At 43.7% G+C, this 26,068-nt stretch overlaps 1 protein-coding gene across 1 annotated transcript in view; it reads right to left on the bottom strand.

The window, feature by feature from the left end:
- Positions 1-26,068, bottom strand: part of LOC115085620 (regulating synaptic membrane exocytosis protein 2-like) — a 914,496-nt gene that overhangs the window by 370,988 nt on the left and 517,440 nt on the right. Inside the window, exon 18 of the mRNA XM_029591858.1 lies at positions 18,184-18,273. Within this exon, the coding sequence (XP_029447718.1) occupies positions 18,184-18,273 (90 nt within the window). The remainder of the gene's footprint in view (positions 1-18,183; positions 18,274-26,068) is intronic.

Genomic DNA, 26,068 nt, shown 5'->3' with positions numbered 1-26,068 from the left:
TAAAAAAAAAGGGGCAGTTTAGGGTCATTCCAGGGAAGCGGAACAGTTACACGGGTAAGTTGCTATCTTAAAAGCCACGCATGTATATTTGGCAACTTGCTCACATAATTTTACACCTGCTAATTATCTGACATAACAGCTGTTAGAATTGTTTATTATTGACTGGGTGGGCGATATGGGTGAACTGGAGGGGGTGGAAGATTCAGGCCACAGAATCAGGAGGGGCTTTATAATCTGGAAGACTAGACACACTGATGGAATAATTAGCAAACTGGTTAATTTCAATTATGTGCATGTTTTAAAATATGCTGACTTATGCACATAAATAGGATTTTACATGAATAAATCCTACTTTATTTTCGCGTGTAAAGGTTTCTCAACAGGCAGCAGCCCAATGCACCATTCCAAAGGAGAGGGTCTACAGGGGTGAAGGATTGTGTAGCACAAGCAAGCTTCAGCAGGCAAGGGAAATGAGGTGACAACTTGTTGTGGAGTTAGGTATTAGGGAAAAAAGCATACAGAGACTCAGGTTGCCCCTGAGTAAAATGAATCACAGTGAGTCACTGTCAAGGACCACACACATATATATTGCTTGCATAAAAATAATAAAATGCTATTACTCATTGTTTTATTTAATAAGAAACAGCAAGATTGCAGAAAGAAATGTTGCTAACATTAGAATTCATACAGGATTATTACAGCTAATATAGGATTTTAGACATATGAAACTGCATTGTGATCTAAAGAATTATAGAGGGGAATGAAGAAATAGGATTTACATCCAGACAACATCTAACAACGCATTGATCTGAGCAGTATGACTGTACAAACATTGGGGTAACTTGCTCGATACAACGGTTACTACCCTCAAACATTAAGCCTTATACTTCACTTTGATGCTGCTCCAATACTGCTCTCTGCATCAATGGCAGGGGTGGAAGGAAATTAGAATCAAAATGTTACCAATAAGGGCCCTGATCTCAGTGGGCGGAGTAACAGATAACTATGAGAAAATAAGTGGGAAAGATTGCTGGGCAGACTGGATGGGCTTATTGGTCTTCTTTTGCTATCATTTCTATGTTTCTATCTTTCCCCGACAGAAAAAATAAATCTGTTACTATCTTTGCTACCATCTAAGACAGCATGGAGCTCACAGCACTAAGGGGGTCATTTTCTAAAGCTAGCACACACTAAAAGGGACGTTTCGCACGCGAAAAGTCCCTTTTCACGTGTGATAGCCAAAAAGGGGCGGAGTCGGGGCAGTGTCTGCCCCGGAAGAGGAGGAGTCAGGATGGACGCCACAAAGACAGCGTGGACGGTGAAAAGGTAAGGAGCCTTTTCGTTTCCAATCTCGCGCCCAATGGCACCACCTTTTATGATGGTGCTATTGGATGCGAAAGCGGCAGCGACCACACCGCAGAGGTGTGATCGCTGCCGGCTATCACAGGTTTGCCCCCCCGCTTTGCCCCCCCTGCACCCCTGTACTGCGTGATTCACGACGCCGTGGTACGTTAGAAAATCTAGGCCTAGATCTGCTTCTGTAAGTCTCAGGAAGTACTATAAGACTGAGGAAGTATACCATCCAAATTAGGGAATTATATCATCCCTGCTGAATGTCTAGAACTGGCCTTCTGCCCAGAACTCTGAAGTCCCAGAAAAGAGAAGTACTCATCTACAGCTGAATGCATGCCCAGATAAGCAGGAAGACACCTTTCTGTAGCTTAAAATATATACTGTCCTGTATGTTCAGTTAAAAGATAGAAAATATTCTGAGATCAAATTTTATACTTTAAATGTATTTCTTTCAAGTGTTTATCAAGAGAGAAACATTTTCCCTTACAATAAGAAACAATAAGAATATATTGGAATATTTCCCTTACATTTAGAAGAGCCATTAAGAAGATGCTACAGTGACTTAAAAAGGAAACATTTAGAAATATATTATAGTGTCTCAAAAGAGGAAGTAACTATGGTAAGTTCAGACAGCTCAGGACTGAGGAAGTATTTTTCTGTAAGAGCTGAGACACACTTGTGCGGGTGATAGCATATACATATAACTTAAAGGCCCCACATAGCATAATGGCAAGAAACACTCCATAGTGTTATGGCCAAAGAACAAGAAACCAAACCATGTTCACAAGACAGAGAGTCCTGGATTGTAGCCAAACTTGGCTGTCGACCCATAAGTGGATGGTAACCCAGTGCTAGTTCTGCAATTAGGTGTATAAAAGAAGGAAATTTGGAAGCAGATCTTTGCAACTGACCCAATATCTGCTTATGACAACCACAGTGCCCACTGCCTCGTTACTTGCCCTATCACATTGTTACTTCCCCTACTAAGACCCTTCTTCATAGATATTGTTGAGGATGAAACGGGGGAGTCATTGCTCAGGGAAGTGCCTACTGTAAATATTCTTTTAGACCATTCTCTTACATGGTCTTGTATAAATTCTCTTTCATATGGTATTGCTTTTATATATTTAGTTATTTGCTAGGCTACGTTATTGTATGCTTTGCTGATACATTCCTGATTTCATTGCCTATACATTTTGGGGAAGTGTTTACTGCGAGTTATAATACTGCTAGCTCTTGTATAGGAATAAATGCTCGCACACTCCTTTGCCAATTCCTCTCAGTGTTTGTGCCTTATTTCCGCTGGGTAACACAGGGCAAACATCCCACTTTACGACTACACTACATACCTTAAGAGTGTGTTGTCATCCTTTGTCCCATCTCTAGGGGTATGTCTCAGATAGAAAGGGTGACAAAGATGACTGTAAAGTGCAATGGGATTCCTTGATAAAAAAAAAAAAATCCAAAATATTATATTACTTTTGGGACATAAGATCATATCTGGAAGACTGTGCAGGAACTGTCTGGTGTCTACCAGACATCTGAAGAGGGGGACCTACATAATCCAGAACGATCATGAATAAGTACATCTGAGGGTTATGTTTATGTTGCTCTAACAAAAAGAAATCTCAATTTATAAAGAATCTAGTATCTGCCAGACCAAACCTTTGCTTCTCATTCAGTTGCCATGTCTTTTTAAGCATTCAAATACAAACAAATGCTGATTTTCATTCTTTTAGTTTCCTGTATGATATATGCTTGCCAGTGACTTGGTCAGCTCTGTCAAATCTATATATTTATTTGTATGCATCTCACATGAAATGCAAATGATTATTATTTTATTCAGTATTTCAGATCAGATATAATTTAAATAGGTTGTTTACAGATATCCTATACACACTATTAATATTAAAGTATAAAAACACTAAAGGAAGCTTAACTCAATATTGCCATTATTTTCTCCACAGCTGTCACAAGGCTTTGCTTAACAAAAATACAGAAGATGTAAATAAAAGGATCCAGATCATTAATGTTTAGTTTATCCTTAATTCAAATTGTTTATTTAGCACCTTTAATCAAACTGTAATTATAGAACCAAAGCATTATGCAAAACTTAGGTTAAATGTGTAGGCATAATTATAAATCTTAACTACTAGATAAGGAAAGAGTTATAAAACAGACTTCCTAAATACATACAAGACTAAGTTATGCATTCTTCCATAAGTAGACAAACAGAAAATAATGGTAAACTCATCTAGTATGCCCATTCCTGATGAATACCATAGATCCTATTTGATCCCTGGCTTTACATTTGCATTCTAGTATTTAAGGATTATCCATGCTTATCCAATGTTTTCTTGAATTCTATTACTGTTTTGGCCTTTATCACTTCTTCCAAGCATCCATCACCCTTTAAGTCAGGGGTCGGGAACTTTTTTGGCTGAGAGAGCCATGAACGCCACATATTTTAAAATGTAATTCCGTGAGAGCCATACAAGACCTACCAAATTAATTTACTACAACCCCCTACTCTCCTGACGCCCCCCCCCCCCCAAGACCTGCCAAAAGTCCCTGGTGGTCCAGCGGGGGTCCAGGGCTCACAGACAAATCTTTAATAAAAAAGTAAAAATCTAACAAAAACCCCCACCCTCCTGACAACCCCCAAGTCCTCCAAAATTAATTAACTACAACCCCCCACTCTCCTGACCCCCCCAAGACCTGCCAAAAGTCCCTGGTGTTCCAGCGGGGGTCCAGGGCTCGCAGACAAATCTTTAATAAAAAAGTAAAAATCTAACAAAACCCTCCTGACGTCCTCCAAGACCTCCAAAATTAATTTACTACCCCCCCTCAAGACCTTCCAAAAGTCCCTGGTGGTCCAGCGGGGGTCCAGGAGCAGTCCGGGAGCAATCTCCTGGACTTGGGCTGTCGGCTGCCAGTAGTCAAAATGGCGCCGACGGCCCTTTGCCTTCACTATGTCACTGGGGTCGACCAATGGCGGCGGTAGCCCCTGTGACATAGTGAGGGCAAAGGGCCGTCGACGCCATTTTGATTACTGGCAGCTGACGGCCCTTTGCCCTTACAATGTCACAGGGGCTACCGCCGCCATTGGTCGACCCCCAGTGACTGGCAGCTCAATACAGTAAAGTGCGGCCGCGGTTACCCTGCTCCTAACCGTCTTTCTACTCACTTTTCGGCCACGTTAGTCCAACCCGCGATACACTATCCCCTTTAACCTACTCCTACCGCATCCTAAAATCCCCGGGCAACCCCCTCCGCACGCGGCATGTATATTGCATGTAAACGATGGAATTAGCTATTCCCTACCATCCAGTAACGCGCGCCCCGGCTATTGCTATTTTACCCTGCCGTATTGCCGCGCGTTTAACCTGCTAACTTACCGCCTACCCTTACCCCTGCGTTAGAGGCAGGGGTAAGGGTAGGCGGCAAACTTTCCCCCAGCCCCCGCTCTCCTGCCCTGGCCGTGTCCATGGTTGCTGGTCTCCGGGGCAGCCCCCGTCCTCTCCCCTCCTCCTGCAGCAAAAAAAAAAAAAAGCGAAAAAAAAAGTTGGAAGAGAGCGAGGGGAGAGAGGACGGGCAATCCTACACTCGGGATTGTCAGCCCTCTCCCCTCCTCCCGAAGCAAGCAACCAAAGTGGAAAAAACGAAGAAAAAAAAAATAGCAAGAGAGCGAGGGGAGCAGCAGCCTCCCTCCGGACATCGGAGAGGACGACCACGGCTCCCCTCCCCTGCCTCCAGCTGCCCGCGATGATGGACGCCAAAAAGAGAGAGAGGGGAGAGGACGGGCAATCCTACGCTCGGGACTGCCAGTCCTCTCTCCCCTCCTCCCGAGGCAGGCGCGAAAAGCAGCCTTGCTCCAGGAGGAGGGGAGAGAGGACTGGCAGTGTAAAGCGATGAAGCGATTTACTTTTTGCAGCCCCCTCCAGACATCGGCGAGGACGACCCCCTCTCCTGCCTCCAGCTGCCCGCGAAGATAGACGCCTGCACGGGCAAAAGTGGCCCCTGTTCGTGCAATTGGGCCGCTCAAGGAGTGACGTCACGACGTTTGGCGTCACGGCATGTGACGTCACGTCTTGAGCGGCCCAATTGCACGAACAGGGCCGCTTTCGCCCGTGCAGGCGTCCATCTTCACGGGCAGCTGGAGGCAGGAGAGGGGAGCCGCTGTCGTCCTCGCCGATGTCCGGAGGGGGGCTGCAAAAAGTAAGTCGCTTCGTCGCTTTACACTGCCAGTCCCCCCTCCCCTCCTCCCGGAGCAAGGCGGCTTTTCGCGCCTTGCTTTGGGAGGAGGGGAGGGGGGACTGGCAATCCCGAGCGTAGGATTGCCCGTCCTCTCTCCCCTCGCTCTTTCTACTTTGTTTCGCTTTACACTGCCAGTCCCGTCTCCCCTCCTCCCGGAGCAAGGCTGCTTTTCGCACCTTGCTTCGGGAGGAGGGGAGAGGGCTGACAATCCCGAGCGTCGGAGAACTGGCCACTTCCTGGTACCTGTCATTTCAAATGACAGATACCAGCGTGTCCATGAAGCGTTAGGCCCGCGCACCCAGGTTACTGTATAGGCGCTCTATACAGTAAAATGGGTTGCGCGGGCCTAACGCTTCACGGACGCTTCTTAGACGCAGCTTGCATTTGCAAGCTATTTACATACAGGATCGAGCAGTAGGTGAGCTGCACTGTGCGTGCGGCAACCGTGGGTGCGCCGGGCACTAACGCAGCTCTTCCTACCGCTCGGTACTGGATTGACCTGATAGTGAGGGCAAAGGGCCGTCGGCGCCATTTTGACTACTGGCAGCCGACAGCCCAAGTACAGGAGGTCGCTCCCGGACCCCCGCTGGACCTCCCGGGACTTTTGGCAGGTCTTGGGGGGGGGGGGAGGTCAGGAGAGTGGGGGTTTGTAGTAAATTAATTTTGGAGGTCTTGGGGGCGTCAGGAGGGTGGGGGGTTTTGTTAAGATTTTTACTTTTTTATTAAAGATTTGTCTGCGAGCCAGATGCAGCCATCAAAAGAGCCACATCTGGCTCGCGAGCCATAGGTTCCCTACCCCTGTACTAAGCTGTGGTCTTACTATGGGTTAGCGCTGTTTGAGCACAATTTTGCTATGGGTGCTAATGTAGCAAAATTGTATGAGATCTTTTTCATGCATTGCCACAGCCAGGAGCTTGGTGAGTTCCTGGCTGTGGCAACATATGAACCAGTGTGTGGATTTAAAGGGGCCTCATGACCTGTGTGAGATACATTCACAGCACCCTTCCAAAGTGTAGTGGAAATTGCATGGTGGACTAGTGGCCTTCCCTTCCCAGAAAAAGTCATAATGCCTCTGTATCGCTCCATGGTGAGACCGCACCTTGAATACTGTGTACAATTCTGGTCGCCGCATTTCAAAAAAGATATAATTGCGATGGAGAAGGTACAGAGAAGGGCAACCAAAATAATAAAGGGGATGGAACAGCTCCCCTATGAGGAAAGGCTGAAGAGGTTAGGACTGTTCAGCTTGGAGAAGAGATGGCTGAGGGGGGATATGATACGGGTCTTTAAGAGCATGAGAGGTCTTGAATGAGTAGATGTGACTCGGTTATTTACACTTTCGAATAATAGAAGGACTAGGGGGCATTCCATGAAGTTAACAAGTAACACATTTAAGACTAATCGGAGAAAATTCTTTTTCACTCAACGCACAATAAAGCTCTGGAATTTGTTGCCAGAGGATGTCGCTAGTGCAGTTAGTGTAGCTGGGTTCAAAAAAGGTTTGGATAAGTTCTTGGAGGAGAAGTCCATTAAAGGTTGTTAATCAATTTTACTTAGGGAATAGCCACTGCTATTAATTGCATCAGTAGCATGGGATCTTCTTAGTGTTTGGGTAATTGCCAGGTTCTTGTGGCCTGGTTTTGGCCTCTGTTGGAAACAGGATGCTGGGCTTGATGGACCCTTGGTCTGACCCAGCTTGGCAATTTCTTATGTTCTTATGACCCCTGAGACCCTCACAGATTGTAAATATAAAATTTATAACCCACTTAGAAGCCCTGCCTCCTTGCCCTTCCCTAAATCATGCAAATTCCTCACTGAGGTTGAGCCCCCATCCTCCATGTCCCCAAACATTTACCCCATCATGGGCAGGAGAAATTCACTCTCGTTCCAGCCCCATTGACACCGAATTCCAAAATGGTACCACTTGACCTCATGAGCTCCTTTGCACATCTTAAGGGTCAAGGGGGAAGATCAGAAGGTGGTAAAGCATCTTAAAGAGGTATTAATTTAACATTTATGGCCCATAAGGGACTCGGGGGTCAGGGTAGGGAGGCCACTACACTTACTGGGGGTGAGACTAGTCCCTCACACAGGCCATGAGGCCCTTTAAATCCCCATGATGGCTTATGCAAACTGCCACTTCCCCGGTCTACACCTCTTAAAATGTAGCTATCTTGTTTAGTTTTTTTTGCAAAAAAATGATTTGATTTTGCATCACAGCAGCTCATTACTGGGGAATTTGAGTAACCATTCATATATAGTAGACTACACATGAAAGTTTATTACTGTGAAGCAGACATTTGCAAATATTTTTTGCAAATATTTTTTGCAAAGGGGGAATTTGTGAAAAATTTGCACAAAACATACACACTGTCATGTTTTAATGTGTATGTAGGAGTTTCATGAAATTTTTCATACTAAACCCATTTTGTAAACAAAATTCACAATTTAATGCATCAACCATTAAAAGATAAGCTGACTCATTAATATAAATGTCCAAAGGACTAAGTATTTGTAAACACAAAATTCTGTCCCTGTAAAAACTTACAAAAGTGATTAAAAAAAAAAGGAAGTCAGTGTGTGATTCTCAACAGACATCTGGAATAAAAAATAATTCTTAAATATTTCTGGCATATTCTGTTTCAAAGTACAACATATTGCTTGGATAGAGCCATCATAAATCCTCAGACAATATTTGACGCAAATATTCTATATATTTTGTTTTATTGTACTGTTTGTGCGTCAAAACATATTTTGAGCAGCAATGTTTAGAGCAGAGAAATATGATACTTACTGCAATAATAAAACTACTGTAATGCTGATAATGTACAAAATAGAGCAATGGTTACTGATATTTCAGTACTGACCCCAATGAAATCATTAATATAACCATTAAATCATATGCAACCATTATTAATTAGTGCTATAATCAAGTGAACAACAGTATGGGTTCCCACTGCTAACATTAAATGAGAACGCTGCAAAAAGACTACAAAATAATGCTTACCAGCTCCATAAGCATTTTGCCATATAACCTCCAATGCTACCCATGAAAAGCTGCTGTCTATGTAATATATGGATGGGTGACGTACAAAGGACTACATTAGATAATAAGCAGTATGGGAAAACAAAATGCTGACCATGTTTACTAGCTCCAGTAATATTCCCTCAAAACTCCTGAGTTTACAATAGAAAGAATCTGCAGGCACCACACACAGACACTGTTTTAGGGAAGTTTGTCAAACAGCATCAAACCTGATTTTTCAATTCTGAGTAGGGCCTCTAGCAGGAAACTAATTGTAGCAGACGAGCTAATAGCTTAATTTACATGGCATTGCATGCACCTGCACTAAGCAGGTTGTAGGTCTTTATTCCAGGTTTAGCGTGGCTTTTTTCAGTGTTAAAACCTATATTATACTACATAGATGAGTAATGATAGCACCAAAAACCCACGCTATAACTGGAGAATAAACCTGCAGCTGCCTCAGTGCGGCTTATTACATCAGCCCCATGCAGAAGTTCAAGTGGTGCCAGGTAAAAAATATATCTAAACAGAAAACTTTATAATGAAAAATAGCAATTCTCTGTTATATCAGACAATCTAGTGAACTGCTACCACTGTGCCTGGGAAATGGTAGCAAGATGGATTCAGACAGACAGGAAGGGTAAAAATATATTTTTTAAATTATTTCAACCATATTTTCTCCTCTTCTCAGCCATACACACAGCTTCTGACTAAGCAAACCAAGGTATTCTGCAGGTAAAATGATGCTTTACTCACATAAATGAGTTGTTATAAAATTGCACACCCAATAAGCAGATCAACATACTCTCGTATGCCTTGTATGCTTGTAACTTTACAGGGACTGAGCAGAGGCAGTCTTGGAGGCAGAGTTAGGGAGGGGTTTGGACTTAAACACACACGTTTCCATTTTTAAAAATATGTGAAAAATGTCAGTGCACAAATCAGGAAGTGCCATTGTATGGTGTGATCATTTTCAAAGCAAACACATATGTGTACATTCACTTTGAAAAGTGGTGCAACTTATGCACATGTTTGCCAACTTTCTTATGCTGCTGATACAAAATTATACCCTGAAAGGCCGATGCAATATAAAGCGTGTAAAGCAGGCGCTGAAAAGTCAGCGCCCACTTTCCTAATGCGTGCATGGTGCCCGCAAGGGGGCGCCATGCAATACTCAAATAAGGGGGTCGCGTTAGCAAGGAGGCGCTAGGGTCGCTTGCGACTGCCGGTTATGAAGACCGAAGCCGGTAATCTCGGCATCGGTTTTCATAACCGTCAGTCTGCCAGTAATGAAAATGGCCGCCCATAAATTCGAGTTTACCGGCGTCGGTCTTCATAACTCAGCAGTCTGCCGAGTTATATAATTTTTTTATTTTTTACTTAATAAAAGAAGTACAGAAAAGCAGTTTTTTTTGCATGCAGAATGAATAATAGCCTCAATCGCATACATTTGCATGTGATGAGCGCTATGACATTCACTCCACGTCCGACCTATCCACCCCCTATTGCATTAGGGGGTGGATTAGCGCCTATTTAACCCGCATCGGAGTGCAGGTTATACACTGCGCTCAGCTGAGTGTACTGTATTACATCGGCCCCTAAGTTATCAGTGTGAGAGGGTGGTAGTGGTTAATTTTAACCCTTCATCACTTTTATACATTTGCAGAAGTCAAGGCATAAAGAAGCTAATTCACACCAGTGTGTCAGACAGAAGATCTATCAAGAAAAACGGTAAACCTTTTTAGTCATCGTCTGAATGTAAAGCAAACATTTGCTCCCGGGGCCACTTTTTCCAAGATCTCCTTCTTTTCATATCATGAAGTCCCCTTGCCCTAAGGTGCTGGGGTTCTTTCCAGTGGGGAGGGGGATTAAACATCTGGGGCCTTAGGTTTACAACACAAGCAGATATACTCACACTTAAGATGTCTTTGTATTCTCTCAAAAAACACTGGAAACTCTGGTGGAGTGTTCCAAGAAAAATTTACTACAGCCAAAAATATCTTCAATCCAACTGCACAAAATCTTCAATCAGTGTTCAGAAAAATCAAATTCAAAAGTTTTGATGGTCTCAGACCTGCCAGCTAAGCCAACACCCCTTTTGGTAATGTGACCCCTACGCCACAGAAAGCTATTTGATGGCTGACTATGTTAGCAGTGGTGCTTGTGAAGGAGTGGTATCTTTTTGCAAAGAGGCCTGGGTGCTATAATTCTTTTAATCTCTTTAAGTAAACATCTGCTGGAAGTGCACAGGATGTGCACCGAGGCCAGGGGTCAGTTGGAAATAAGAGAAGAATCTTCCAGAGGCCTGGATCATCTTCAGTGTCAAGGGATGTTGCTCAACCCCCTGACAGACAAGGGGGGTACACCCCCTCAAGAGCCTGGTAATTAGGAGAGACAATAAGAAGCCCTGGCTCTCCTGAGTCAGGGGCTGCTGGAGATTTCACTGACAGAGGATGATTGGAGCTAAGATCCTCTCAAGGGATCCCAGAAGGGAGCAGCCAAGAGTGCAGGGATTTCCCCCTAAAAATCCCCAGAGGCTTGTCATCAGAGAAGGAGTGAAGAGTGCAAGGCAGCCTGGACGTTAACAGACTATAAGATAAAAACTGCCTTAACCAAGGCAGGAACTCATCTCTCCCAGGAAGCCAAACTGTGCCAGAGGGAACTTGTTTTGGGGCTCGGAGGATCCTAATGCTGCACCAGAGGGATTTTTCCTTGAGCCAAGCAGGACATAACTAAGGAGACTAAAGAGAGCACCAACCTAGTTTGTGCAAAGACTAAGGAGAAGAGAAACCAAGTAACTAGGACTACTGTGTTGCTTTAAGAAGATACTGTTATTTAAGGAGAGGAACTATAAGGAGAAGAGTGAGTTTTCTGGAACTGTAATTCTGTTTGATTTCTGCATCTAACTGAACTGTCACTGTTACTATGTTTGATCCTGAAGATTCTTTAGTAAACTATTTATTATTTGGAGCACAACTTGAATCTGGAGAGTGGTTTGTTTATGTGGAGTGTTCTCGGCCTGGTATTGGCCCTGTAGGTTATCCTGCCCCTAGCTCACGGCCCCGGAGATCTTATTTCCCCACCTCGGGACAGTAACCACAATGCTCCTCAAGGCTGGGAAGGTGACCCCCAATTGGAGGGGGGAGGGGGGGTTTACAATAACAGGCACTAGGAAAAAATAACTTGACCCTCCAGATGATAGAAAGTAAGCTCCTAATGTGGGCTGGAATCTCTTTGAAGTTTCTCTGGACCTCTGGGTTAGAGAGACCCAAGAACACATTTTAGAAAGAAAATAAAAACATCAAATTTACATCAGTCTCAAAATATCAATCACATAAATATCTCTCCATAACTCTCTCATATCAGGTCATAAGCATTCTTAAATAGCCAAGATTTCAATTCACTTTTGAATTTCTTTCCATCAGTTAATGTGTACAATACTTCAGGCATAAAATTCCCCAGCTTAGGACCTGCTATAGAAAAGGCACAACCAGCCGATCATGGCAAGATGCCAACAGAAGTCAGCTATGCTGAGCCCCATTGCCATCTTTTCATTGCAGCACTGTCTTGCTGTATAGCTTGCAATCAGTGTCATGAAAATGCCAATGCTTACTGTGTGAAGGAACAAGTCTGACTGGGCTTAGATGATGCCAACCCACTCATTTTTTATGAGTGTGACATGTGCAGGATGAGACAAAGATGGTTGCTAGTGCTATCGGCATGTGAGGGCTTCAACAATAAGCTGTTTGCCGTGAAGTGACTGCACCCTCTGTGCTGCCTGTGGAAACTTTCTCCGCGCTATCCAGAATGTTGCTGTCGTTCGGTGAGAGATGTGTGGCACCACTCATGCTATGTGCCACAACTCCAGCTCGTCTGAGTCTAGTAGCATAAAGGTCCACACTGAATCAGAACCATTCAGCCCAAATGACTTGGAAGCCCTGCATCTGTTGCATGTTTTGCCTACCAGCTTTAGTGGAGTGACTGTTGAAATACCAACCACTACTACTACTACTGTTACCTTAACTGCGGAATGGAACAATTGCTTCCACCAGCTGCATTAACAGTTCCTAAGCCATCTGAGATAATCATGACAAAAAATAATTGTGGGTGAGTCAAGGGAAACCTCCAACACATAAACAACTAACCTGCCTGTCCCGTGGACTGGTTAGTGGCAGTCAAGGTCTATGAACTGTTTGGAGCATATTTCTCATATGTTCTCCTAAATGTAATGGATTTTGTAGAAAAGTGGTGAGATCAATGGCTGCGAGACCACATTGAAGAACAATTGCTGAAAGATAAGATGTACATAAACTATATATGGGAACATCCAATGTTCTTAAGAATAGTAGATCTCCATGTGAAACAAATGAAACTAAGAAGGAACATCCACAAGAATTATGTGATTTATGCTGTCCCTGGAAGAGGCCATTGCTATGCATTTGAAAGTAAAATCCTGGCAGCTGGCACAGAAATAAGGAAGCCCTACTCTGGACACTATTTGGCTTATTGACTGTCCTACTTCTATTGAGGGATGGAGTACTGTATAATGTCATGCTGTTCTGTGTTCTATGGTTTCTGATTTCAGATTAAGAAGAAACATGATCTTGAAAGTTATCCATATTTTCCAGAAGGGATGAAGTTATTACTACATGCTTGATATTTACTGGACTGGAATGTTTATATCGATCTTGACAGATTGGAAATAATTTGATTACCATGTGCTGTCTGTACACCTTTGGATATTTTGTATTTCCACTTTGGTTGATTATCATTTTGTACAATGTTTTCAAGCAGATTGCTTATGTTTCTTTATTGATGATAATGTTTTGATTTAAATGGTTGTTTGAAAAAATCTATAAAAACTTTACAATAAAAATAAAAAAAATACCATAAAAGATTTCCAATTAATCTTTTGCCATTTCTGTTTATTCTATTAACTATCACTTCATTCTCCTAAATGTTTGCATTACTGGATGAGACTACTGGTTGGCAATATTAAAAGAAGAAATAGAGTTTGTTTATATGAAATTGTGATTTTATATTAAAATAAAATATTTAATATGATTAATACCTATATTTCTGATGGATAATTCCCTGCAAATATATTCCAGAAGGAATATTGAGTATAATAAAGTTAAACAGGATGCTCTCTATATATAGTAATTATAGCTATTACAACATATTATGGTCATTTAGTGATATAGAAATGAAGTACTGAAACATGTTACAACCAAGTAATTTGTTGGGGGGATTAATAATATGTATTTATGTGTTGTAGCATAATATCTTCTTATTCTGTAGATTTTCTGGCGTGTTTCTGATTACTGGCCAGGACTGGAAGTTCTCCAATATTAATCTTTTATTTTTGAATCCACTGCATTCTAGTAATGGACCATGGGCTTTATGAAGAAAATAACAATGCATGGGAGACTAGTTTACTGCTTATATTTTCTCGTCCACAGATTTGGGATGTCACTCTTATGTAAATGGAGTCGTTTCTTTTGAGTGATGTATAACATATAGAACATTAATAAATTCAATTTTTTCTAAGGGATAGTGAAAGGATTCCAATTCATTGCTATAAGAGTGCATGCACCATAATGGTGTAGTGGCAGTACACTGTATTAAGAAGAATATTATACTCCACATATGGGGCTGGGAAGCAGGAATGCCCAGACATGTTCTTCATGTTCCATTCATCACTTTGTTTAGTGTCCCACTTGGGGAGATGCATGATACAGAAAAGGGAGTTTCTAAAGGGATATGTCAATGGAATGTATTACCACAGAAGGTTTAGTATTGGTCAGATTACTTAGTTGCAATGCAGAGAGGTATTTGAGTCATGTAGTAATTTATTGGAGACACTCAATTGAAACAGACTCAAATGGTTACAATAATTTGATAATGTTCTATGCCTATGTTTCTGTCCTTTATATTGCGAATGTTTTAGGATGGAGTAGGAACATGCGTCAGTTAGTGCCTATACTAGGTGTAGAACCTGTTATGATGATAGTACTTAGTCATAACAACTCCCCCATGTGGAAGTTGGTGAATGATATGTCCCTCTGGCACTTAGAGCTAGTGCACCATTTTACCTTGTGGATTCCCCTTTTGCTTTTGCAGAGGCATCATGTCCTGTGCTCTTCTCTAATTTTTATATTAATTAACTTCTGTCTCCACAGAGCATATTATTTGGAAGGGAGTTTCTTTCAATTCTCCCAATCCATCCTTAAGTCTTTAATTTATTTAACTTTGGATTTCCCAATATTTTGGACTCAATTGAGCTAGTTTAATTTTTGCTCTGCTGTCAACTGAAAGAGTTGAACTTTATGCAAGATGGATCTGAGATCATCAGGATCCAAGGAGAGCATGATTTTCAGCCATGCTAAAGAGAGGAAGAAGGAGAGAGGGGAGAAAAGAGTAGGAGTGGACCCTAACCAGGCCCATGAACATCTACAACAGATAAGGAGAAGAGGAGTTACAGACATTATCAATGTACTGAATAGGAGAGGAAGGAGAATGACTTGTGCCTTTTAGGTACAGTGAGAAAACTAAGGAGCTTCAAAGAGGGGGCTAAAATTGCTATGTAATATAAATTACATAGCAATTTTGTGTACTGTAAACCGGGGTGATGGCTAACTGCTAAACCTTGGTATATAAAAGCACCGAAATAAATAAAATAAATAAATAAATTCCATCAAATGATACATCACCTACATTGGGAGGGAGGCCATTAACTTGCCTTATATCCAATGGGAAGGAAGATCTAAATCAACTTAAGAAGTAAACGAAACTGCTTTAATATCTTGAACTTGAGAAAGACTATGAGAAGTCAATGACATAAAGAACTATATCAACTGACTTAAGAAAGATTGAAAGAAGTCACAAACTTACTAAAAAGCACTTGCACCACCTAAAGGGGCAGATTTTCAGAGCCCTGCTCGCGTAAATCCGCCCAAAACCGGGCGGATTTACGCGAGCAGGGCCCTGCGCGCCGGTGAGCCTATTTTACATAGGCTCACCGGCGCGCGCAGAACCCCGGGACTCGCGTAAGTCCCGGGGTTTTCGGAGTGGGCGTGTCGGGAGGCGTGTCGGGGGCGGGGCCGGAGCGTGCGGCGTTGCGGGGGCGTGTCGGCAGCATTTTGGGGGCGGGTACGGGGGCGTGGCTACGGCCCGGGGCGGTCCGGGGGCGTGGCCGCGCCCTCCGTACCCGCCCCCAGGTTGCGGCCCGGCGCGCAGGAGTCCCGCTCGCGCGCGGGGATTTACGCCTCCCTCCGGGAGGCGTAAATCCCCCAACAAAGGTAGGATGGGGGTTTAGACAGGGCCGGGCGGGTGGGTTAGGTAGGGGAAGGGAGGGGAAGGTGAGGGGAGGGCAAAGGAAAGTTCCCTTCTAGGCCGCTCCGATTTCGGAGCGGCCCAAAGGGGTAGATTTTCAGACGAGTGCGAACAGCCTACTTTTGTTTGCGCTCCAGGCGCAAACAAAAGTACGCTGGATTTTAGTAGATACGCGCGTAGTCGCGCGTATCGGCTAAAATCCTGGATCGGCGCGCGCAAGGCTATCGATTTCGTATAGCCTGCGCGCGCCGAGCCGCGCAGCCTACCCCCGTTCCCTCCTAGGCTGCTCCGAAATCGGAGCGGCCTAGAAGGGAACTTTCCTTTGCCCTCCCCTCACCTTCCCCTCCCTTCCCCTACCTAACCCACCCGCCCGGCCCTGTCTAAACCCCCATCCTACCTTTGTCGGGGGATTTACGCCTCCCGGAGGGAGGCGTAAATCCCCGCGCGCCAGCGGGCCTCCTGCGCGCCGGGCCGCGACCTGGGGGCGGGTACGGAGGGCGCGACCTGGGGGCGGGTACGGAGGCCGCGACCTGGGGGCGGGTACGGAGGGCGCGGCCACGCCCCCGGGCCGTAGCCACGCCCCCGTACCCGCCCCCAAAACGCTGCCGACACGCCCCCGCAACGCCGCGCGCTCCGGCCCCACCCCCCGACACGCCCACTCCGAAAACCCCGGGACTTACGCGAGTCCCGGGGCTCTGCGCGCGCCGGGAGGCCTATGTAAAATAGGCTTCCCGGCGCGCAGGGCCCTGCTCGCGTAAATCCGCCCGGTTTTGGGCGGATTTACGCGAGCAGGGCTCTGAAAATCCGCCCCAAAGTGAATAAATCAGTTGCAAAGACCTTTATTTCATCAATTGTATCTTACCAATAAAGAGAAAAGTTGGAAATCACCAATTACAAGAGTTACATATGGAATATGAAATAACTTAAGAGGCTGACCATAAATTCATTCTTATGGCAGACAACTGAGATAAAATGCATACTCAAGATTACCAGTTGCTATGTGCATTTACTGGGATCCAATGATGCACAGTATTTCAAATCAGGAAAATTTGAAGAGAGGAGGAAGATACAATGAAGTTTGGTGCAAAAAATATTTTTTTAAAGGTACAGTTACATTACAAGGATAATGTGCCCCAGCTTGAAAAGAGGGTAAACTGTCTATTATTGAGACAATATCTGCTATCAAAAGCACAACAATAAAGGACTTAATACCTCAGGACGTTTCCCTTTCTTCTCTCCCCTTTCTTCTCTCTGCTAACTGAGGATTTAGACATAATTGGAGTCCATATTCAACATAATTTAGCTAGATAACTTGTGAGTTATTCAGCTAAATGCCAACTTTTGAATATTTCCACTACTTATCCAGCTACATTTTAGCCAAATAACTGGTTATCCAGCTAAAATATAGCTGGATAATGTAGGGACATGCGGAGGTGGAGTTAAATGTTATTCAGAGTTCTGAGATGGAGTTATCCAGCTAACTCTGGCCATGCTATAGTGAAGTCCTAAAGTCAGCCAGATAAAGTTATCCAGCTATCTTTAAGATAATCAGGTATATTCCTTTGACAAAAGAACTAAAGGGATGGATTTTGAAAAGACTTATCTTGCAAATTTGAAAGTTAGCCAAATAAATATAACCATAACTCATACTCCCCACCCCAATCAGCTAAATTTGTGCACAAATTTAGCTGATTGGGGTGCTAAATTGGCCAGCTAAATTTGTGCACAAATTTGTGCACAAATTTGTGCACAAATTTAGCTGGCCAAAAAGGGGCTAGGCAGATGCATTCCTGGGTCAAGTCTTTTAGTTAACTGATCAGCACATATTATCAGCACTAACCAGCTACATTTGACTGCATAAATGCTTTCCTAAATCTAACCTGACAGATTTTCTCAGGTTAGATTTAGAAAGATTTTATGCCACAAATCTAGCAAGTTAGATATGGGTGAAAAATCCAAATAAGGAGAGCAAGGTAAAATTATTCAGTTATCATACCAGCTAAGTGGGTCTTTCAAATGTGACCTTTAAATTCCTGAAGTGTTTGGTAAGGAATTATAGACAACACCGATCTATTAGATTTCTACATACTAAAGCTAAACAATCCACACCAAAGTAGCGCACACTCAACAGGAACACACTCGTTACAAAAGCATGACTATTGATGTTGTTTTAAATCTCATGCTTTCAGATGGTTTTCAAAACCCTAACAAACCTGTCTCAGAATGGTGTTTCTTTTTCGGCAATGGTTTCTCATCGGTTATTGTACCATTCGCCTTTCTCTGCTGGTCTTCCCATGTAACTTCTAGTACAAATCAAAGAAGAGATCAGAGCTAATCAGTAACATGAAATTATTTGCATGATAAAATATCTAACAAATTTTGGAGGAGCTAAACCTGTAGTACTGAGGTACTGTATCACTTACAGGGAAACATGACTTCACAAGTTTAATAAATGCATTACAAGAATAAATGCAAAGTATGACAAATAGTAGTTAAATATGCTGTACCAACTGTCTGATGCAAGTAATAAAATCGAGCCCATAGGGCTCAAGTCACCTAAATGGTTAGCCTCTAAAGCATGAAAAAATCGAAGGGCAACTATTGTGAAAGCAGATTTTTGGTTAAAAAAAACCCCCCTCCATATTTGTCTTAGCCTCAAAAGAAAGATAAATAGAAAGAAGCCACAAAAAGCACTCAATTAACATCCTTTATTTTGCTCACATATATGTTTGCTTACATCTACTCACCCAAATACATATGCAAATTTTATTCACTTCCAGAAACTTTCAGAACTGCATATGCCAAAGTATGTAACTCCCAGAATTTTAAATGGAAGTGATACTGAGATTTCAAATTACTTCAGCTGCAACAAGATCCAATTATCCTAACAGATAATACCATTAAAAGTTAAGACCCTTTTCCTAACTTTAACTACTAGCTAAAATGTTCCTTTAAAAATAACTTTTAAGTGTCTAGTGACACATTTCCTGCCATGAAATGTACTAACCTTTAAAAAAAAAACCTATTTGGTGTACTCTAATAACTATATTAGCCTCTATAACATTCACACCACATCTCTCTGATCTTTTTTCAGGTCTCTATTTTTTCTATCACAATTGCTTCACCCTCGGTTGCCAAAATACTCCTTCTATTACATCAGACAAGCTATTCATATGCTTTCTACATGTACAAAAAGCTTTCCTTAACATATATACTTCTCACTACACATACATATAATACATATCCAGGGAGCAATGGATCTGTAAGGAGATTTAAAAATGCACACACTATTGGCATAAAACTACATCATTAAACATGACTCATTCATACAGAGTACTTACTGTACAAGATAGGGGCAGGAGAGGTTGGAGGGAACTGCTGCAAATAGTGCAGGTAGATAGGAAAGGGTTAAGGGTAAAGGAAGGGGTGGGATAAGGAGTGGGGGATTGGGAAGGAGGGGGGAGACAGGATGGCTCAGGATTGGTGGAGGCGGGAGTTCAAATGAGTAGCCAGCAGGCTGGAGCTCCCCTTGGCATAGGATTGATGGAGGTGGGAGTTCAATGAGTAGCAGGCAGGCTGGAGCTCCCCTTTTCCCTTCGGCACAGTGTCTCTTTCAGCGTGTAGGCAGCACACTGCTAGCTCTGTGTTTCAGTGGCGTTTAGACTTAACCAGCTGGGGTATGCTGTGCAGCAGTGCTAGCGATGGGTTTCACTAGCATCTTTAGGGTGCGCTGTCGCCGATTACAAAATCAGCAAAGGAGAGCTTGAGACTGAGCCAAGAAGGGGGAAGCAGCAATGCCGAGGTATGGCAATTTTCATATTAATCAAAAACAAAAAAAAAAAAAAAAGAAAAGCAGAAAAGGGGTCATCTAATGATGGCGCTGTGAACACTGCGACCTAGGCTGGGGGTTTAAGGGAGCTGCAAAGTGGCAGGGAGCTGCAGCAGGCTGGTGGCTGAGAGGGTCTGGTGGGCCAGAAGGGGAGATTTGTAAGATAATGGCCACATGGGCAGTACATTAAAGCGGCAGGGTCCTTTCTCTGGTGACGCTGGCATGCAATTAATTATTTGTGTCTAGGTTAGTGACATTAGGGGCAATGCCAAGATAAAAGTCATTAGCTCCGGGTGGGTGTTCTAGGGAGTTTTCTTTTGCGGTAGTCAGTCCCCCCCCCTCCCCCCTTTTGCAGGTTTAGCTTGGCAGTGGTCATCTTTGTGGTGGGTGCTTGGCCAGTCAGCAGCCATTTTGATTGTGGGCTATTCCCATTTGGCAGTGGCTATCTTGGTAAAGGAAGTTTGAGCTCAGCATGGCTTCGGCCATCTTTGTTGTGTGCAACTGTTCATGGTGGCAGCCATCTTGTTTGAGCGTGATCTCACTCAGAGGCGGCCATCATAGTAAAAGAGGCTGCTTTTCAGGCTCGGGGCATCCAGGCTTCATATCAGGAGCTAGTGCTCAATTGCCAGCTGGCTCGCGTGAGGAGGGGCAGGCTGAAAGCAGCCCGGGGGTGGGTAGGAGTCAGCACTAGTACATTTTGTATTGCAAAAGGGACACATTTTGTTTGTCAGTGTGAGGAGGAGCAGTTATTATTTCCTCCCCTTTTCAGATGGCTATAATTTATAAAATAACAAATTAAAAAAAAAAGTCAAGGCCGAATAATTCAATTTCACATGTTCTTCTTTCTTTCACTCCCAACAATTTTATTACAAGCTAGATACTGCAGTGAAGAATACAGATGGCACCTAAGAAGCATAGCGAGTACATAGTCCCCAAGGGCTTAAAATCCCACGTGTGAGGTAGAAAGTCACAGGAAGCAACTCTGGGCAAAGGGTCAATAGGTGCGGGGAGAGTGCAGAAGACCAGCCCATCGCCCAACACGGCACCTCGGGGTACCATTTCACCATCAATCCCCACACGTTCTGATGCAACGCAGGGATGAAACCAATTCCAATACAAGTCAGCAGGATCTTGAAGAACTCATGTTGGAACTTTGACAGCAAGCTGAGATGTGCGGTGTGGACTGGCTTTGGCAGTGCATGTTAGGCTCAGCTGGGCATGGCAATAGCTGGCAGGCAAATGGGGCCGGCGTTCCCCTTCAAGTTGGCGACATTCCAACCCCAAGGGGCAGGGCTGGTCTGTGGATAGTGGACCAAGGTAAGACAATTGTGGTGCACAGTGACTCTGACTCTGATTCAAACCCTGACAGCAGCGAAAATGAACTGGCGTTAGCCACTGTCATGCAGAATGCTTTAAAATCATTTAAGAAAAAGCGGATGGCTGGAAAAGCTGGTTTAGCTGCAACTGTTTGGGCTGTAGATGCCGGGTCTTCAGCAGCATCCCAGAGTATTAGTTCCCCCTTGGGGGCTCCCCTTGGGCAGTCAAACTTGACACAGCACCGCAAAGAAGTATTATGGGGGGTTAACTCATTAGCTTGTAGTCTGCCTAAGAAATGAAGAAGAAAGTTTGGAGGTGGGAATTCATAGACCTATTTTCCCTGTTGATCAGAGACCAGGACAGTGATGGGGGTGAAGCAAAGGGAAAGGAAGCTGGAGGTGAGGTAAAAGAAAAGAGACCAAAAATCTTAAAGAATATCCATAATTGCATGGTAGTGTTTCACATTTTTATGAGTGTGATAGTGGAGCGCAAACCAGAGCAGGCGCCTTATTTAAAAATGATTTAAACACCATTATGAAAGCGCACAAGAAGGGATTGGGCTTGGCTGAATTATGATGTCAAGTTTCAGAGAAGCATGGCCAGCACTATATCTTGGAGACACCAGGTATAGGACTTTTGGCTTGACGAGATGACTATGCATAGGTCATCAGTATCTGACAAGCCAGACTTCAGTGTGGGTGGTTTCTGGGATAGATTGCTACTGCCCAGTGGAGGGAGTCGGGACACCTGTAGGTAATTCAATGCTGGATACTGCACATGGGCCCACTGCAAATTCAAACATGTGTGCTCCTCTTGTGGCATTGCTTCTCTTGTGGTATTGCGCACCTGGCAACCCAATGCCAGCTCACAAGGAATCATAGACAGCAACCCCCTACAACCCACACGTAACACTGAGGGTTTCAGCGCCCACACCAGTCAACATTGAAGCCATGAGGTTATGGTTAGACTGCTACCGATTGAAAAGTGAGGCAGCAGAGCTCATGGTGGGTTTCACTGCTGATTTTCCTATCCTCTGCCATTCCGAACCCCTGGCACAAATGCATCCCATGCACAATCTGAAATCCTTATCTATCCATGAAGCTGAGGCAGATCAGAAGATCTCATTGGAAATCACCCTTGGTAGGGTTCTGGGCCCTTTCCAAATATGATGCTGTCCCCTCTGGGGATGGTTCCAAAAAAAGAGCCTGGGAAGTTCAGGCTCATTCACAATTTGTCCTACCCACCAGGAAACTCTGTGAATGATCTTATTGATCCTCAATTGTATGCAGTCTCTTATGCTTCCCTCGATTCAGCCATAGCTATTATCAGAGCAGTGGGAGACTGTGACGAGTTGGTGAAGGCCAACATAGAATCTGCATTTCATCTGCTGTCAGTCCACCCTGGTTCCTTTCACCTCTTAAGTTTTCAATTCCGATGTCAGTTTTACTTTGACAGGTGCATCCCAATGGGCTGCTCGATCTCAAGTGCATACTTTGAGCTGATCAGCTCCTTTCTGCATTGGGTGTTGAGCAGTGGTCGGGATCTACAGGTGTTGTACACTACCTGGATGATTTCCTTTTCATGGGTAAGCATGTGCAGTATTTCAGACACACTGGTAAACAAATTTCTGGGAACATTTTGTTTCCTCTACAACTTTTGGTGAAACAATTAGTTTTTAACAAGCTGAACACAAATATGCATTTATTATGTCTGTATCACGTACCGTTTGCCAGAAAAGTGCGATATTCATTAAGTATTGTTATGTGTCTGTAGTGGCATAAGCTATAATGGCAATGTTGGCACCAGAAAACAAAACTAAAAAGGTTTTGCTGCAGATTTTCATTTGTAATCAATGTCCGACGTTTCGCAGATGAGAGTCCAACAATAGTCACCCAGCCTGGAGGAGTTCCACTTGCCTTGATACCGTTTCTCCATTTTGACAATGTCTTGATGAAACCTTTCACCATGTTCGTCACTCACAGCGCCAAGGTTGTCTGGGAAGAAGTCCAAGTGAGAATAAAGAAAATGTATCTTCAATGACATGTTGCACTTCATCAATTTGTATGCCTGAAGCAGATTTTCAACCTGTTTGACATAGTCTGCTGCCTTATAGTTGCCTAGAAAGTTATAAACGACATTCTTGAAGGCTGTCCACGCAACACGTTCTGTACCTTGCAGAAGACCATCAAAGTGGCTGTCCTTCATCACAGCTCAGATTTGTGGGCTAATGAAAACACCTTCTTTTATCTTGGCATCACTTATGCGTGGAAACATTTGCCGTAAATAATCAAAGGCTTTACTTTGCTTGTTCTTTGCCTTAACAAAGTTTTTTACCAGCCCAAGTTTGATGTGCAAAGGTGGAAGAAATATCTTACTTGGATCCACCAGTGGGTTGTGTGCAACATTCTTCTGCCCTGGAACCAACTTCTTGCGGAGAGGCCAGACGTTTCTGATGTAATACGAATCTCTTGCTCGACTGTCCCACTCACAAAGGAAGCAACAATACTTGGTGTAACCAAGCTGCAGACCCAGTAGAATTACAACTACTTTGAGATCACCACACAAATTCCAGTTGTATCTCAAGTACTCAATGTGGTTCAGCAGTAGCTGCATGTTCTCATATGTTTCTTTCATATGAACAGCATGTCTGACAGGTATTGATGGGTAGATATTGCTGTTGTGCAGCAAAACAGCCTTCAAACTTAAAAATGATGAATCAATAAACAGTCGCCATTCTGCTGGGTCGCGGTCACATCCGAGAGCAAAAAACAATCCATTTATGTCACAGCAAAAAGTCAGACTGTCTACTTGGTTGAAATATTTTGTCAAATCTTCATGACAGCTGTGAAATACTGAAATTTTCATATCAGATGACAAAAGTTTCCATCCTTGCAGCCTTGACCGAAGCAGCTCAGCCTGACTCTTCGATAAAGCCAAATCTCTTATCAGATCATTCAGCTCTGTCTGAGATATTAAATGAGGATTGCTGGATGCTCGCCATCATCCCCTACCTCCTCATCCTCATCATCAAGTGTCCACACCTCTGGCGGTTTTGAAACAGGATGACTGTCGTCATGCGGCACTAGTCTCATTGCCAATGCAAGGTTAGAGTACTCAATAAACTTCCAGTTCTTTGATGAGTATCCTGATACATTCGTCATGCAGAAGTAACAGTCAGTTATATGATCTTTCTGTTCCCTCCATATCATTGGGATGGCAAACGGCATGAATGGTCGCACACCTTTCAGCCAAGCTCGCAGACTACTGGTGCAAGATGCGCAACAAATATGAGGAGCCCATCCTTTGTCCTGGTCACTAATTTTGCACCCGAACTATAACTCGTATGCCTTCTTAATGAATGCAGTTATACTCCTTTTCTGTGCTTTCAGAGTAAACTCACCACAGATGTAACAAAACGTGTCACGGTTATTACGACATTGGCGCGACATTTCATAAAGTATATGAACTTAAATCCACAAGCTTTAAACTAAACAGTTTTAGCGATATGATTCGCTCATTCACACAGATGTTGCATAGGAGACTACTCATTGCTGCTGCTTATATAAGGCTACGTTGTCATGGAAAAAAGTTGGAATCTTGCAGCCGAGCTGGAGCTTGCCCAAGCAAGTTCTGGCATGATCAGGCAGAGTTTCTTGGTATATTTTAAAAAAGTTAGTCTCTGTTACATGTTATGTTGCTTATGGCCGTCAAAAATACAACATGAATTTTAAAAATCATAAAAACTACTGTCTAGCAAGAAAATATATGTACACGAGATTATGTTTTAAAATTTCACAATTATTGTAACACAAAATTGGCCGTTTCTCAAAAACCTTACATGATGTACAAATTTCAAAATAATATCTGTGATCAGCATCAAAAAATCTATTTGGAACACCAAAAAGCCTGAAGGAAACAAAAACTTTGTTTACCAGTGACACCTATTGGCCACATTCCAAGGTGTTGTAGTGGAATTTGGCATCCCACTGGCAAAAGGAAAAAACCGAAGAGCCATCTGGGTCAATAATTTTCCTAGGTATAGAGCTGGATGTGCAGGTACAGATCTCTAGGCTACCAAGGGACAAGGTACAAAAACTATGCAAAGCTATTTGACACATATGCAGTGCTAGGAAGGCAACATTGTGACAGTTTCAGACGCTCACTGGGCTACTTAGCTTCGCCTCCTGGGTAATCCCAATGGAGAGAGCTTTGGTATGCAGGTTAGCCTTGGCAACAGCAGGAGTGGCAAGAAAACATCACCACATCAGGATTACGAGGGCAGTCAGGCAGGACATGTGGATATGGGTCCTTTTCCTCAGAGATTTCAATGGGGTGGTTTTTGGCAGGACCCATCTAGGGGTAGCAATGAGTTGGAACTCTTCACTGATGCATCCGGGAGCACAGAATTTGGCATATACTTCAGGGGAGCCTGGTGTGCCAAACCATGGCTGGCTAGATGGCATGAGTGTGGGATCACTAGGGACTTAACATTTTTGGAGCTCTTTCTGAAGTTGTAGGGGAGACAGATATATAGGGCCAGCATCATTTTTAGATCAGATAATATATCCATACTGCAAGTAATTAATGGTTTATCTGCAAGAACTATAGGAGCAAATGTACTCATTAGACATCTAGGGGCAGATTTTATAACCTGCGCGCGCGGCCTACATTTGTGCATGTTATATAATCCGGGGTCGGCATGTGCAAGGGGGTGCACACATGTGCACCATGCGCGCATCAAGCCCTAGGGGAGCCCCGATGGATTTCCCTGTTCTCTCCAAGGCCACTCCCCCCCACCTTCCCCTCCCTTCCCCTATCTAACCCACCCCCCAGCCCTACCTAAATCCCCCCTACCTTTATTTCAGGATTTACGCCTGCCGCTGTGCCAGAGGACTCAGGACTGCCCCCAGACTGGTGCCCCGCCCCAGCCCCAGCCCTCCCCGCCCCTTTTT

Source organism: Rhinatrema bivittatum, chromosome 2 (assembly GCF_901001135.1).
Source record: "Rhinatrema bivittatum chromosome 2, aRhiBiv1.1, whole genome shotgun sequence".
Taxonomy (NCBI): domain Eukaryota; kingdom Metazoa; phylum Chordata; class Amphibia; order Gymnophiona; family Rhinatrematidae; genus Rhinatrema; species Rhinatrema bivittatum.
The sequence above is the reverse complement of the archived record's forward strand: the minus strand, read 5'-3'. Positions and strand labels throughout refer to the sequence as shown.